This window comes from Hypomesus transpacificus, chromosome 18 (genome assembly GCF_021917145.1).
Source record: "Hypomesus transpacificus isolate Combined female chromosome 18, fHypTra1, whole genome shotgun sequence".
Lineage (NCBI taxonomy): Eukaryota > Metazoa > Chordata > Actinopteri > Osmeriformes > Osmeridae > Hypomesus > Hypomesus transpacificus.
Genome location: NC_061077.1, coordinates 10420147 through 10433907, shown reverse-complemented (window position 1 = coordinate 10433907; position 13761 = coordinate 10420147). Strand labels below are relative to the sequence as shown.

The 13761-nt window shown below is 39.1% G+C and overlaps 2 protein-coding genes across 10 annotated transcripts; one reads left to right on the top strand and one right to left on the bottom strand.

Moving 5' to 3' along the window:
* Nucleotides 1-9818, bottom strand: bcas1 (brain enriched myelin associated protein 1). Of its 9 annotated transcripts, none has more exons than XM_047040399.1 (14): nt 9407-9805; nt 9156-9246; nt 8977-9049; nt 7997-8325; nt 5476-5655; nt 4369-4428; nt 3668-3694; nt 3291-3515; nt 3093-3155; nt 2580-2615; nt 2169-2294; nt 1930-2010; nt 1303-1521; nt 1-1004 (listed from the first exon to the last, which is right to left on the bottom strand). In XM_047040399.1, the coding sequence occupies exons 2-14, from the start codon at nt 9201-9203 to the stop codon at nt 930-932; spliced, it is 1542 nt and encodes a 513-aa protein (XP_046896355.1). In that variant the 5' UTR covers nt 9204-9246; nt 9407-9805; the 3' UTR covers nt 1-929. The 9 variants fall into 9 exon arrangements, with proteins under 9 accessions (XP_046896355.1, XP_046896353.1, XP_046896354.1 ...); XM_047040397.1 differs by having other exon boundaries at nt 3668-3697; nt 9407-9804; XM_047040398.1 differs by having other exon boundaries at nt 3668-3697; nt 9156-9203; nt 9407-9804.
* A 1843-nt stretch (nt 9819-11661) lies between these two features.
* pfdn4 (prefoldin subunit 4) lies at nt 11662-13069 on the top strand. Its single transcript, XM_047040165.1, has 4 exons — nt 11662-11748; nt 12135-12242; nt 12471-12611; nt 12722-13069. Exons 1-4 carry the CDS (start codon nt 11722-11724, stop codon nt 12851-12853), a joined length of 408 nt encoding a protein of 135 aa, XP_046896121.1. The 5' UTR covers nt 11662-11721; the 3' UTR covers nt 12854-13069.
* Nucleotides 13070-13761: the final 692 nt, after the last annotated feature.

Genomic DNA, 13761 nt, shown 5'->3' with positions numbered 1-13761 from the left:
AAAGGTGTACATATTTATTGTCTTTGATACGATCCAAGTTACAGAGATGTAGCTCTAGAAAAATAAAATAAATGTTAATATGACACATAGTGTAAATGTCATACTACATGACAATAATTCATACAGATTTTAACAATAGAAATCATTGAAATAATGTATAAGGTGGAGAGAATATGCATATCTGTAGAGTCAGTTTATCGGTTGTCAATTAATGAAGTGTGACAAGAACAACAGAGGAAACGTCAGACATGACATAGAAGTTGAGACATTTCCTTGTAAAGTGCCATTGAAAAATAAAAGCGGTAATGAAATACTTATGCAAGATTATCTATCATGAACTACCAGTGAATATCTCCCGGGACCATTACATGCTGAGTAACCTTCACTGTCTTTGTACCATCTCCATTGTTTGACTCAATCCCATAAATTGCCACTATATCAATTTGTACCCCCCACAAAAGGCAAATCAGATAATGGAAAGTATGTTGATGTTAAATATTTTATATAGAATGAAAAGAACCAAAACAAAACATAATGCAGCATTAGAGTATTAGCAGAGTGTAAATGAAGATAAATAGTCTAGCATTCAGAAATGTCATGTTTAACAGCTGTCTACAGGAAGTGTTTCTGAGAAGTGTCCTTATAAAACCACACTATTGTATTGATCATGCCATTTATAACCAATGCATATATCCCCATCATGACAAAGAAGGTATCCAATTGTTAAAATACTCCTTGTAAACTAAACCACACCACCAGTCCACATTTGACTTCTTGCTCTCATCAAACAAGCACTTGCTCTTATTCTTTTGTTGTATGAAATTTCATCTAACTTCTCTTCCCCACCCCTAATCAGATGATGAAACGTGAAACAATGAAATTGTTCATTTTTGGGATTGAAAACAGGGTGGCATTTATTTTTATTTTTTCTATTTGGCCTTTTCGGGAGCAGATGAGACAGCCAATGGTTCTGTTTGAACTCCTGCATCTGAATGGCGTTTACCCTGTAAGTGAAAAAACAAACATATCCATTGATCCAACTATTTATATGAGCATGTTCTTTTGGTAGAGATCGACTTGACCTGTGCTCCAACTACAAGGCCACACAGCTGCTATATTTGAGACATTGTTTCCATCTAGTGGGTGTTTGGAGAAACAATGGTGGAACAGTGTTTCCACTGCAACACTGCAGCAGAAAGCAACATGTTCAACAATGACAATCATGAATCTCACCCCAACATGGTAAACATAGGTTCTAATACAATTTGAGCAACTTGAACAAAAGGTGCTCGTCTGACCTACCAGGTTCTTGAAGAACAAGTGGATGGAGTTCCTCTTCTCCATTTTCCTGGGTATGTTGGCTGGATCTTCTCCACTCTGAGAGGTCGCTGACTGGTTGTCCACTGGGGCCTCTGGTGATGGGGCCTTGGGGGTGGCCTTAGGCTCCTCCTTAGTCTTCACAGCCTGGGCAGCTTCAGGCTCGGCAGGAGGAGCAGATGGCTCCTTCTTGGGCTCTGCAGCCTAGATACATTACAAGATCAGATGATCAATTGTAGGACACTGTGTGAGGCATCAAGCAAGGATCCAGAGATGATTAGATATTTGAAACTGCTATAGTAGTATTTAAATATATTGTTTGGTACAATGAGACACACAATTGATGCAACTCAGCATATTCTGTGTTGTTGTATGACAAGTGAACAAGCAAGCATTGCAGTAGCTATTAAAAGCTATACATGATTACAACAAATGATTAATAGAAAAGAGGGCCTTTGTCAAAACAGCTGTTAAAGCATGTATTGAATGGTCAACATCATTTATTTTCCCGGGATAGTTCACACTGCGATGGAGGTTGTTTCAATAGGGTAGTGTCAGCATCTGAGATCACTCTTGTTAATTTGTCAATGGCAGGAGTGTGTCGCCATTTACCCCTCCCGTTGTTTTCATGAGGAGTCGGACTCCACTTGCTGAGGCCGTCTGGACTTTTGAGGCCATTTGATCTAGCAGCACCTCAAATTCACATTCCACTGTTATTCTCTATAATATGCATTTCTAATATTGTCTGAAAGCTACATTGACTGTGCATATCCTGAATTATGCATGTCCTGTATAAAAATCCAATTTTGTATGGAGTAGAAGTACAGTCATGAGTATGTGACATTATTTACCTTGCTGGGCTTAAAAAAGGATTTAAAAGTAGAGGCTTTCGCAGGAGTTTTTGTTTCCTCTGGAACAGGTGGTGGTTCTGGCTTGGGAGAGGCTTCCAGAGTGCTCGCCTTGGAGGGATCCACCTTCTATAGGAGGCCAGAGGGGAAGGTAACATAAAGGTATTGAGCTGTAGTCAGCAGAAATAAAAGCGTAAGGGAGTGTTGGAAGCAAATGTCTGCCACCTGCGAGCCACAGGAAAGATCCCACTAATGAGTAGAGAGGAGGACGATTCAAATATGCATAGATGTGATCCAATACCACAACTGTATTCACTGTGTGAATACACAGTGAATACAGTTGCTATTCACTTCATGCATCCAAGCAAAATGAGAGAGATGTGGCGATCACAAGAGAATTATCCACTAATTTACCTGGACTTCTATTGTTTGTGGCACCACTTCTGCTGTCTGTGGGAGTGTGGGAGAGCAGAGTGATGTCAATCCGGCCATAAACATATTAAATACATGGCAAGATGTACAGCAATGTGGTTCAATGAACAAATGTATTGGATACAGTAAAGGAACAATTGGTGTCTGGTGTTAATATGGCCATTTATACTTCTAACATGGGTTGGATTGATTCAAATTAAATGTGTTCAAATGAATGCATGTAAATGTAAAAATAGGAAAGGTAGATATGACAGATATGGAAACATGCTGATACACATGGAAGGATGGACGATCAGACCATGGTGGCTGTTATGCTGTTTCTTTGAACAAAGGGGATGGGAGAAATGTGAAGGGAGGAAAAGAAAAGCAGTCCGTGCTCTAGACCTTTGAAACTCCAACCTTTGTAAAGTTGCAATGATATCATTAATACAATTACATGATAGATGGATGCCACAGAATGCCACTGTGCCATTGGTTAAAAAGCATGTCCTTTACCACTGCACTGGGCTTCACAGGGGCTTTGGCTCCACTTGATGTGGCACCCTTGGCTTTAGATGCCTTGAACCAGAACAGTACCTCAAATTAACATACATCTGTTATTATCGGAACCATTCCATCTAAAAAAAGATTTCCTGTGAAGTAGCTCAACTACGATTTTATGTTGTTACTTTCTATATGCAGGTGTGAATTTACCTTTGGACGGAAAAGTATGCTGAATGGACTGTCTTTTGATGATTTCGCCTTGGCAGCTTCAGGTTCTTTGGCAGCATCCTTTGCTTCTTCTTTGGTTATGCTTTTGACAGGTTTGGCAGCAGTTTCCCCTTTGCTTTCCAGTATTGGTGGTGCCGGGGGTGGTGGTGGAGGGATGGACATTCCCTTTGGTGCTGTGGAAGCTGGAGCATCTACTACTTGGGCAGCCTATGAAAAGGAGAAAGAATCTTCCCATTAAAACTTTTCAAGTCATAATCAAATATACCAGAATGTTTGTACATTCTGTACATGTTTGTATATGTAAAAATGTAAAACTACAAAGCAACATTCACTTTCTACAAGATGTAAAGTATACTCACAGCTGTTGTTGGTGCTGGAGGGGTCTCCTTCTGAGACAGTGACAAATGTAAACATGAGAGTGCTGTTTCAAGAGTGTATTTACAATTTGGGCTCTTCTAAGAGGTTGTATGCAACACCTGTCTCAATAGTTTGCGTAAGAGACCAGCAGAGGTCTCTTTAGCTAACAGGCTCCATGTATTTGGATTCCATGACTGAGGAAGATGCCATCTGGCCTGCATGCAGAGTTCTTCTCAGATTTGATAAAAAATGGATGCCAGTTATGGCACAATTCTGACACTACTACTGATTTAGTAATAACTGAAGAAGTAATGCATTACAGTATTCTTATTCTGGGGACATATTTAGGGTATTTTCCTGTAAGTCTAACTGTAGATCTCTGGAGATGAACTTTTTGTAAAGCTGTCTCTTGGAATTCGCTTTGGATAAAAGTGTCTGCTAAATGAATAAATGTGAATGTAGATCTTTACTATGGGGCCTCACATTCTGTGATACGGAAACGTTAAGATCTTGAGTCATGATAATAATAATTGCTCTTACTTTAGTGAGGTCATATTTACTTATTTAAACACAAATCACATGAAAAGATTACCTTCTCTCCAAAGAGTGTTACACACAGTATGTCACGTAAAGAGCATGTGATTAGTGTACTATTGCAAATGAGCAGTCAGTGCAAAGGCCATGAAGAAAGATGATTGCTTACCGGGTCTATGGCAACATCTGGAGAGGCTTTTTCCTTTTTGGGTGTTTTAGTGGGATTGACCTGTTTAGAATGGGAGTATTTAAATAAGTTCACACAACCAAGGCATATGCAAAAGCATGAGAACATTTCAAATTAGTTTTCAACTGTATAATGTTGGAATGTTTTAAAGTGAAATGCAGGAGCCATGTTCAACAGGACAGATGTCTTTCAGTTATACAGACATTGGCGCCTATGTAAGGATAACGACAAGGTACACAAAGTGCACATAGATCCTCCATGACAGAGCTCATACAGTACATGCAGCCTCACTGAAACATCCATTGTGCTCTGGAGATGGCGTAGGCCTGCCCTCGCTCTATCTTCACACATCTCAACTTCCAATTGCACAGGCCTCCCTTGTGAGCTCACATTATGGGGCGAACAATAGGCCACCACATTCCCGCATGTTCAAAGACTTGATTAGCATAGGGCTGGAGCAATGTTAACTCTTTAAAGAGGCATCATTCCAAAAGACGCCATGATGAAGAGGGAAACACAATGGTGTCTTGTGTAACCTTTCCTTCAGACATGGTCAGTGGGGCACACATTTCTTAGAGACGCCCAAGAGACTGCCTTTAGACACACTTTCATATACAATAAGCACAGTATCTAACAGTGCAACACAGTTTCAAGACAATGACAACACTTATGAATATCAGGCGTTTTCAACAGCCCCAATTTTTTCAGGTTATAAGAAATTGATTTCAGTATCATTTTATTGTGGCAATTTACTTGGAAATGTAACTTGTGTAGGTATAGATGCTCAGTTGACTATCATCACGTTTTCAATTACTATCAATTCAATTACTACCTTATGATTCCAATCCTAACCATAAACAGATGTTACACCTCAACAGAGGTGCAGTTGACACTCTCTTAAAATGTCATTATCTTCAGATTTACAGAATGGTTATACAATATTTTACAATACGATTCATTTGTTTATGTCCAAAAACACATTTTGATTTGGTATTGAGATGTTACACGCAATTCAAAAGGAATAATGCCTATCACAAAAATCACAATGAATGTCACAATAAAATAGGCCCAAGCGAATTTTCAACTTACTAGTGTTTTGAAGAAGTTCATAACTGTATTCTCTTCAGTGCTCTCCCCCTCTTGAGTTTCCACAAGGTGATCCCTGTCTTCACCAGCCTCAGGTGTTGTGCCTTCCTCCGGGGTAGGGGTGACAGACACACAGTTTGGCTCCTTAAATGTCACTGAATCTTCCTTTGGCTCAGCAAGTTCCTATGGATAGCCACAAAGAATGAGCTCTTGGAGATGTGTTGGAGCAGCAGAGGAGCTGATATGCAGGCACTGTTAATCAAAGCATTGAGCTGGGAGCACAATTCCATCCATGCCTCTGCCTACTCAGGGCTCTATCAACAATCACCCTTTTATTAATGTCTGTGCCCACCCCACCAACCCCTATTGGTATTCTGCTATGTTCTACACTTATGGCTCTATGCTTGGAGAAATGTAAGACAATGTTTCTATCTTGCTTCAAGGCAAATTTATATTTGTTAAATGTACAGCTTTTTTATCTGATGAGAAGGGAATGGGTCCCACATCAATTTAGTATAGATTATTCTTAAATATGACAATATTCATTCATTATTCAGGCATGTGTGCAGATATCAACTAAGAATGTTTTTAATTGTAGTTGCGTCTACAATAAAATGCAGTCTTGTGCCTAAAAAAATGTCAGAATGTGTTATTTTTCCATCAGCACAGCTGTCATAAAGGCTTGAAAAAGAGTGGGGTCAAAATGTTAAATTCACATTCAGTTCTTCCAATTATCATATGCTCAAGGATGTGTGTTTGTCTGGATACAGAAAGGAACCAAGTATGAAGCGATCCTGTGGCCTTGGCCTTGAAGTCTCAATCATTTTCCTAACTGCAATTACATCCATTTGGTCTACTAATTGGCAGTTTACTTTTCCAGCAGATAGCTATGGTTCAACCCCAATCAAGTACATGTTTTGTGTGAGTGAGAAAACAAGATCTTACAGCAAGGGCATAGTATAGTATGCTGATGTGTACTGTCTAAAAGTAACGAGGCTGAAACTTACAATCTTGCCAAGCAATTAAGATTAAGCAAAGCATTTAACCTATAGCCTTTAGTGAGCCTTGTTTGTGCTTAGATCAGTTGGGGTATGTGTGTATGTACGTGTGAAATATTTAGCACATTTCATATGAAACCTGTTCAAGCTTTATTTTAGCAGACAATGTGTTGATTTGTGATGTATTTTGAAAACATCTGTTGGCACATACAAGCATTATTTATACATAACAAACACTTTAATTAAAAAAATATTATTAGTATTTGTAATTATAGAAAACTTGTAACATAAGACTTGAATGTAACCACAATGCTACATTCAATCATGTCAACAGTGTGATAGTGTGATTCTAACATTTCACGTTACTCTCCTGTACGTCCACTTCTAGTTTAATGCAAATAGTGTAACCCTGTGCAACCGACTCAATTTGTACAAGCTTAAATTGGGATTTTACAAAACTTTGTTTGCAAGCTGACTCTAGATGATTGAGCAACAGTGAAAATGATTTATCATCTGGAGGTTTGCTGAGCACCAGGCTACCATCCTCTTTCAGTTTCACAGCAGCACTACTGTCCTCCTTGGATTCAACCATGGCGTCTACGGATTCCTGGGCACTGGAAGGAGACAAGGTGAGATCAGGTTCTTCAGTGCAGTCCAAGTCCATTTCAGAGTCTGATTTACATAATTGTGCTTTCTTTTCCTTCTCAGGCTGTGGGCTGTCTTCAGCTTCCGCTGCCATGGCCTCAACCTTGGTGATTGCCTCAACAACACTGGAATCAAGAACACACACCACCACTTCCGGGGCAGGAGATGTTCCCTCTGCAGTAGGACTAGATCCAGAGTCTTGAGTGGTTTCTGGTTGTGCATCAGCTGCCACATCCTTGCGATTTGATTCATTTTCGGACTCCTCTTTGAAGCCCTCAGAATTAAACTCCATGGTAGCACCCGACGCTGCAGCACTCTCTTCTTTAATCTTATATTTTGGGACTTCCATGACACCACTGGAAGTTATTTCTAGGATAATACGAGCCTCTTCACAGTCATTATTCTCACCACCCTCATCTATAGCCTCAACCTCAACAGCCTCAACAATTGCCAACACAGTTGATTCAGCTGCTTCGAGTTCCGCTTCAGTTTCTTCAACCTTCCCCTTAACAACTTCTACAGCACTAGCAATTGCACCTGCAACACTGGCATCAACCTTAACATGCTTCACCACTTCAAAGGCAAGGCTGGTGTTTTGGTCTGCTGGATCTGGATCTGATCCACTGGGGGGTGTTTCTGCTTCTGGTTGCAATGCATACTCCACCGTTGAGTGTTTTGATTTGCTCTGTGTCGAAATTTCAGCTTCACACAATTTAGATGCGTCAGCAAACCGATTTTGTAAATCCTTTGTAATGAGAAGCAACATCAATGTTTGTGAGGAATGAAGATTTATAGACAATCTGTTCCGGGGACGTGCACAATCATATACTTACAAATGACAGGAAATATGTTTGTATATGTTTATATAAGTTTATACTTACAGATTGTGGGTCATCAGCTACAGGTGAAGAGGGATTTTCATTGGGGTTATTTGTCTCCTGCGAGTTCTCCACAATGGATGGTGTCTGTGTTTTCTTTTTGAATAGCTTGTCAAAGAAGGTAACTTTTTCCACTGTCTCCTTGGGATCTTTCTTGGGTAAATCAGGGGAGGGGATTTCAGTCTCCTTCTTCTGTTCCACATTCTCAGGGAGACATGCATTCTCTTCAGCCAGAGGAAAACTGGTATCATCTGTCTGGTCAAGTGCTATCTCCAATGAGAGGGTTGATGTGGGTGTCTCACAACTTTTCTGCACTGCAACCTCACTGACAACTGCAAAAGAGATAGCAGTTGTTTGTTCTTACAGGAATCAGGGAGGTGACACCACATGTCCCCTTTTTGGGGAATCAGCTGGTGTACTTTACCAAAGGAGTTCCCAGTTGATAGAACCACCATGATGAACTATTCCAAAGATTCATGTTAAAAGCTTATAGGAAATCACATTAACATGTGTTGGATGACAGGTACAATTAAGTGACATGGTTTAAATGATGCAAGTCAACATTAGGTCTTCAATAAGCTTTGAGTCATGGGAATCCTAGTACATGACTGTTGATCCACAGTAAGACAACACTGTGACAGATCAAATAGTTAAATTAGGCCCATACCTGAGGCAACGCCTTAAAATCACATTGCAGGCCACACCGGCCACACCACCCAGTAGTCCTTCAGGCTTTTGTGTTTACAGAGACTTAAGTGAGGTTTAGAACTTGATCTTAACTAAGCTAACAACTCGAAGATGAGTCGAAAAGTCATGTAGCTAAGGAGCTGACATCAGATGTAGACACATCATTGCACAGGCTGGTAAAAGGTTCATTATGGTAGTGAAAAGTAAGGAGGTAATCAAACACCAACAAGATACAATGACATTAAGCGATTATTAATCATTGTCTGTGATTGATAATGGATGTATGATTTACCCACCATTGTTTTCCAAGATTTTTACAGCGTGGCCATTGAGTCCTCCATTTTGATGCTGCAGAGTGACTTCTTCAACCTACAAGCAACACAGTTGTAGAAATAAAACACCCTGAAAGTCAACCAATAATGTACATGCTGTGGCAAAATCCTTGAATATATCAAGACAATGTTGGTTCCCGTACCTTAGTTTGGAGCCCATTTTGTTTGTGAGTAGATTGCTCATTCCCCATCTTTACCCAAGAACAAGACGTGCAGGTACAGATCAACAAGCAGCTAAAATACAGTGGTTGTGCGTTATAAACATGGAAAATATGTGATAATACAGTATTTGTATAACTAATTGAAGTCATGTTTGATTTAGAGGACAACAGAGGGATCTGTTTGCTTTACTACACAGAAGATTAAAAGTTATTGTATGCCTTAGATTACTTACCTCGAGTCTCCTCCTTTAATATTTAATATATTTAAATCTTGTGGAAAAGCAACAAGGGCTATCCGTTTGTTATATTCTCAGCCTTCGGAAAACTGGAGGTGCACTTGCTTTTCAACCTGCTATGTAGTGTACTGTGGATATCCTCCAGAGTACCCAGGTGATAAGTCTGATCTTGAAGGGGTGTGTCTTTCTTTCATCAATAAACTAGGTCTTCTTCTTGAACCAAACCTACAGCCTCATCAGCAAAAGTCTCTGTCACAGCATCTCTGATCCACTCATAATAATCTCTTCAGTTATCTAAGGTCTTCTTCATCATAATGTGACGAGTTTAGCTTTATCAAGCGTATTCCCTCTGATATCCCAGAGAGTCTGAGTCACAGTGAAGGGTGGCATATGTGCTGATTAAGGTGTGGTTTGGAAGAAACAGGATGTGTGCGAAGGAGATCCATGTCTCAAATAAACCACTGGCATAACCCTGTATTTACTGTGGCACTAATCCAAACAGTTAACCAGTTAATTATGTTTGTAGTTTAGTTTCTTACTGAACCTCACAACAGCTACCTCCCATATCAAAGAAAAATTCAATAGTAAATGTTGGCACCCAATTATGTTACAATGTATCGATGTTCAATACTGATATCTTGGTTTGGTTAGAAAATAATATTGATTTGGTAAGAAGACCATTGACAGCACCGATAACTGCTAATCAAGGCAAACATAGACTCTGGTAATCTAATTTTTGAATGATTGTTTCACATATGGTCCATGGTGACTTCATTTGAACCTGACACTATTAGGCAATCATTCCAAAGGATTTGAAGGAATCCATCTTAGAGCTTCTTTTACCTATAATGTGCATAATCAAAATAAGCGTACACTACAAAGGTAATTGTAGCATTAGTATAACAATTGGTGTAAAGGTTATATTGAAATGGTACTTGTAGGGATCATTGGTACACCAATATCTAAAATGGTAATAATAAGAAACAGTCCACTAAATGATGATCTAAAAAGGGAAAGTATTCCAAACAGGAAACAAGGCCACAGATGTTGATACAGTAACCCAGTGGTTCCCAACCCTGATCCTCAGGGCACCCTGTCCTGCCTGTTTGAGATGTTTCCCTGCTCCAACACACCTGATTCAAATGAATGGTCATAAGCATGTCTCTGCAGAGCTGGATAACAACCCATTCATTTGAATCGGGTGTGTTGGAGCAGGGAAACATCTAAAACAGGCAGGACAGGGTGCCCTGAGGATCAGGGTTGGGAACCACTGCAGTAACCAACTGGTAGAATAGCTTTTGGCTTAAAGTGGAATGAACAATACATTCTAAGCATTCAAACAAAATTCCATGGATTCACTGATTTGCCAAACATCTCCCACTGCTGCAGAGGAGCCGTGTAGGGGCCATTCTTTGAAAAACGTTTTCCATCGGACCAGCTGAAGAATTCACCACATGAGAAATAATATTAAACATGACCTTTCAACAACAACAAACAAATAAATACATAACTTTTAACAAACCTTCAACAAAGGAATTCCGAATAAAGACAATATCTGTAATCTAAATGCAATATGCTGAAGGAAAACACTGTACTGTAGCCTACATGGTGAGGCGGAACTCAGATTGCCCTAGTTACTGTGAACTTTTGACAAGGACAAAAGAGATTAAAGACCTCACACAACCTCTGTTCAAAGATCCCACACAACCTCTGTTCAAAGATCCAACTTAAATATTTCGTCTGTTTAATTAACCAACCATTTTAATGTTTAATGTGAAATCTATAATATGTTTTTTTTGTCCTCCCCGCACCTCATATAAATGTGTTGCTTTATGAAATATTTTTCCATGTGTCCCATCCATACAAATCGAAAATTGTTGTTAAGCTCTAAAACTCTAGTAACTCGTGCATTCAACAAATATTTGAACCTGGGAGCAGTTCTGTTTGTTGTTGAATATTTGCAGAGTGAAAGTTCCGGTTCCTCCAATCACGTGTTTAAATTGGAACGCATTTGCAAATATTTCAGCCTAAATCCAAGGTTTTGTAACAATAAATTATAATTGCCTTTCATAATCTTTTCAATGTAATGACATTATATGGCGGCATTAACTATCACTATGGTGAATGAACATTAAGAACAATTGCATCAGACAAAGATGAAAGGAAACCCGTATGTTTGTAGAAACTGAACATTTTAGGCTGTGTGCCGACTTGATATTTTGTTGAATAAAAAAATTGGTCACTAGGTGGCGGAAGCAAGTCACATGTAACTGACTGACACACGCGAAGAAGTAGTCGGGCGTGTTCTAAAGATGGCAGCCACCATGAAGAAAACGGTTGTAAGTAAAAATCCAATTCAACCATGAGTCTGCTTTAAAGGTTTCACAGCCACAATATATTTTTTTGTAATGGTGAGGTTACGACACTTCACTGCAGTTTTTCGTTAGTGACTGACTAGACTAGTCAGCAAATAGGCACTAGAAGAAAAAAACCTCGTGCATTGCATTGCTGAAGCAAATGACAGCTGAGCTCTTTTCGCACAAATATAGCTAGCTAGCACTAGTTGTGTCACAGACCTAGAAAACGACACCTTGTTGCCAGTTTTTGCAATATGGAATTAATTTAGCTATCTTAGCTTCGGTAACTAATTTGCTAGCTGGCTGCCAATTAGCATTGATAAAATGTTTACTGATACACCTTAATCTTTGTTCCTCCTTCCCCACAGGGAGTTGAAGACGTCAATGTAACGTTTGAAGATCAACAGAAGATCAACAAGTTTGCACGGAACACAAATCGAATGACTGAACTGAAGGACGAAATAGAAGCTAAAAAGGCAAGTTCAGTCTTGTCATATTACATTCTCATGTTACATTTTCTTCCATGATGGCCTTTGATTACCAAGTAACCATGAGTTGCATTCACATCACCTGGCTGTTTGCTGTTATAATACCAATACGGGGTCAATAATACATCCTTGATTTACTTACAATCTACCTTATGACTAATTTGTTATTGTGTACCTTAATGATAACTGCAATTGCTTGTTTTCTATTTGGTTTAGAAATCTCTTCAGAATTTGCAGGACGCCAGCGATGATATCATGATGTTTGATGATGACACATTGCTGGTCCCGTATCAAATTGGCGACGTTTTCATCAGTCACACCCAAGAGGAGACGCAAGAAATGCTAGAAGCTGCAAAGGTAGCTGGTCAATTTATAATTTTAGTCTAATTATCCTTTAGTGTTGAATGGAAACTTTTAAATAATGGTTTTGAGCAGAGCTATACATCCATCCTCCATTTTGTCCACAGGAAGGGCTAGAGCAGGAAGTCAAAGACCTGGATGGGCGAGTATCAGCGATACAGCAGGTGTTAGCAGATCTGAAGGTTCAACTTTATGCCAAGTTTGGTAACAACATTAACCTGGAGGCAGATGAGAGCTAAATACTGCTGGGCTTAACAACTCAACTTTGACATTTATGCAGTTCACAACTGATACACGTCATTTGCATTCACAAGTTTAATGTTTTTATTTTGTACCTATTGTACTATCTTCTACTGATGATGTTGGTGATCCAATTGTTATTATTTCTGTTGTGGGACAAAAAGATGATCTCAAGCATGGATCGGTGTTAGAATAAATGCTAATATTTCAACTGGTTTATGTTGGCATTTTTTGTTTACCATTGAAGATAGCATTTTAATAGGTACATTACTCCCATAATAATAACGTTGTTGATTATTTCAAATGGCTTAATGTGGACTTCTTCCATGGTGCTTGGATTTAGATTGATTGAGAGAGCAGAATATAACAAACTTCGGGAAGCCATCTAACAGGCTTCTGTCAAGATACTGTTTCATCTAGACATTTGCTTCATATGATCAATAAAGATCAATCAGTATTGATCTAACTGAGGCTGTCTTATTTCTAAATGAAGAGATGAATGCCATAATACTCATCAGAATACATTGACTATTGAATGTAACAATGACAAGATAACTGATATGCATTGAGTGAGGTTATAAATACAAGAGTTGTGTTGGTGTTTTAAAGTGTTTAGATGACATGGGGTTGCTCAGCTCAAGAGCATCACCACTACAGACATTTGTGTAATGAGACATGCGAGACAATGAGTCTATTTTCGCTTCATGCAAACACTGAGAAATAGGAAACACTGCTGTGTGTTCAGTAGAATCATTTAAAGTAAAATCCAGTCGGGATATAATTTTTCCAATTGTTTTGTACTGGAATGCAGTTTTTGTACAGCAAACCACCATGTTGGCTCCTACCAAGACATAATATATATACCTCATTAAAGCATGCCCTAAAGTCCATGCTTGAGCTAACAAAG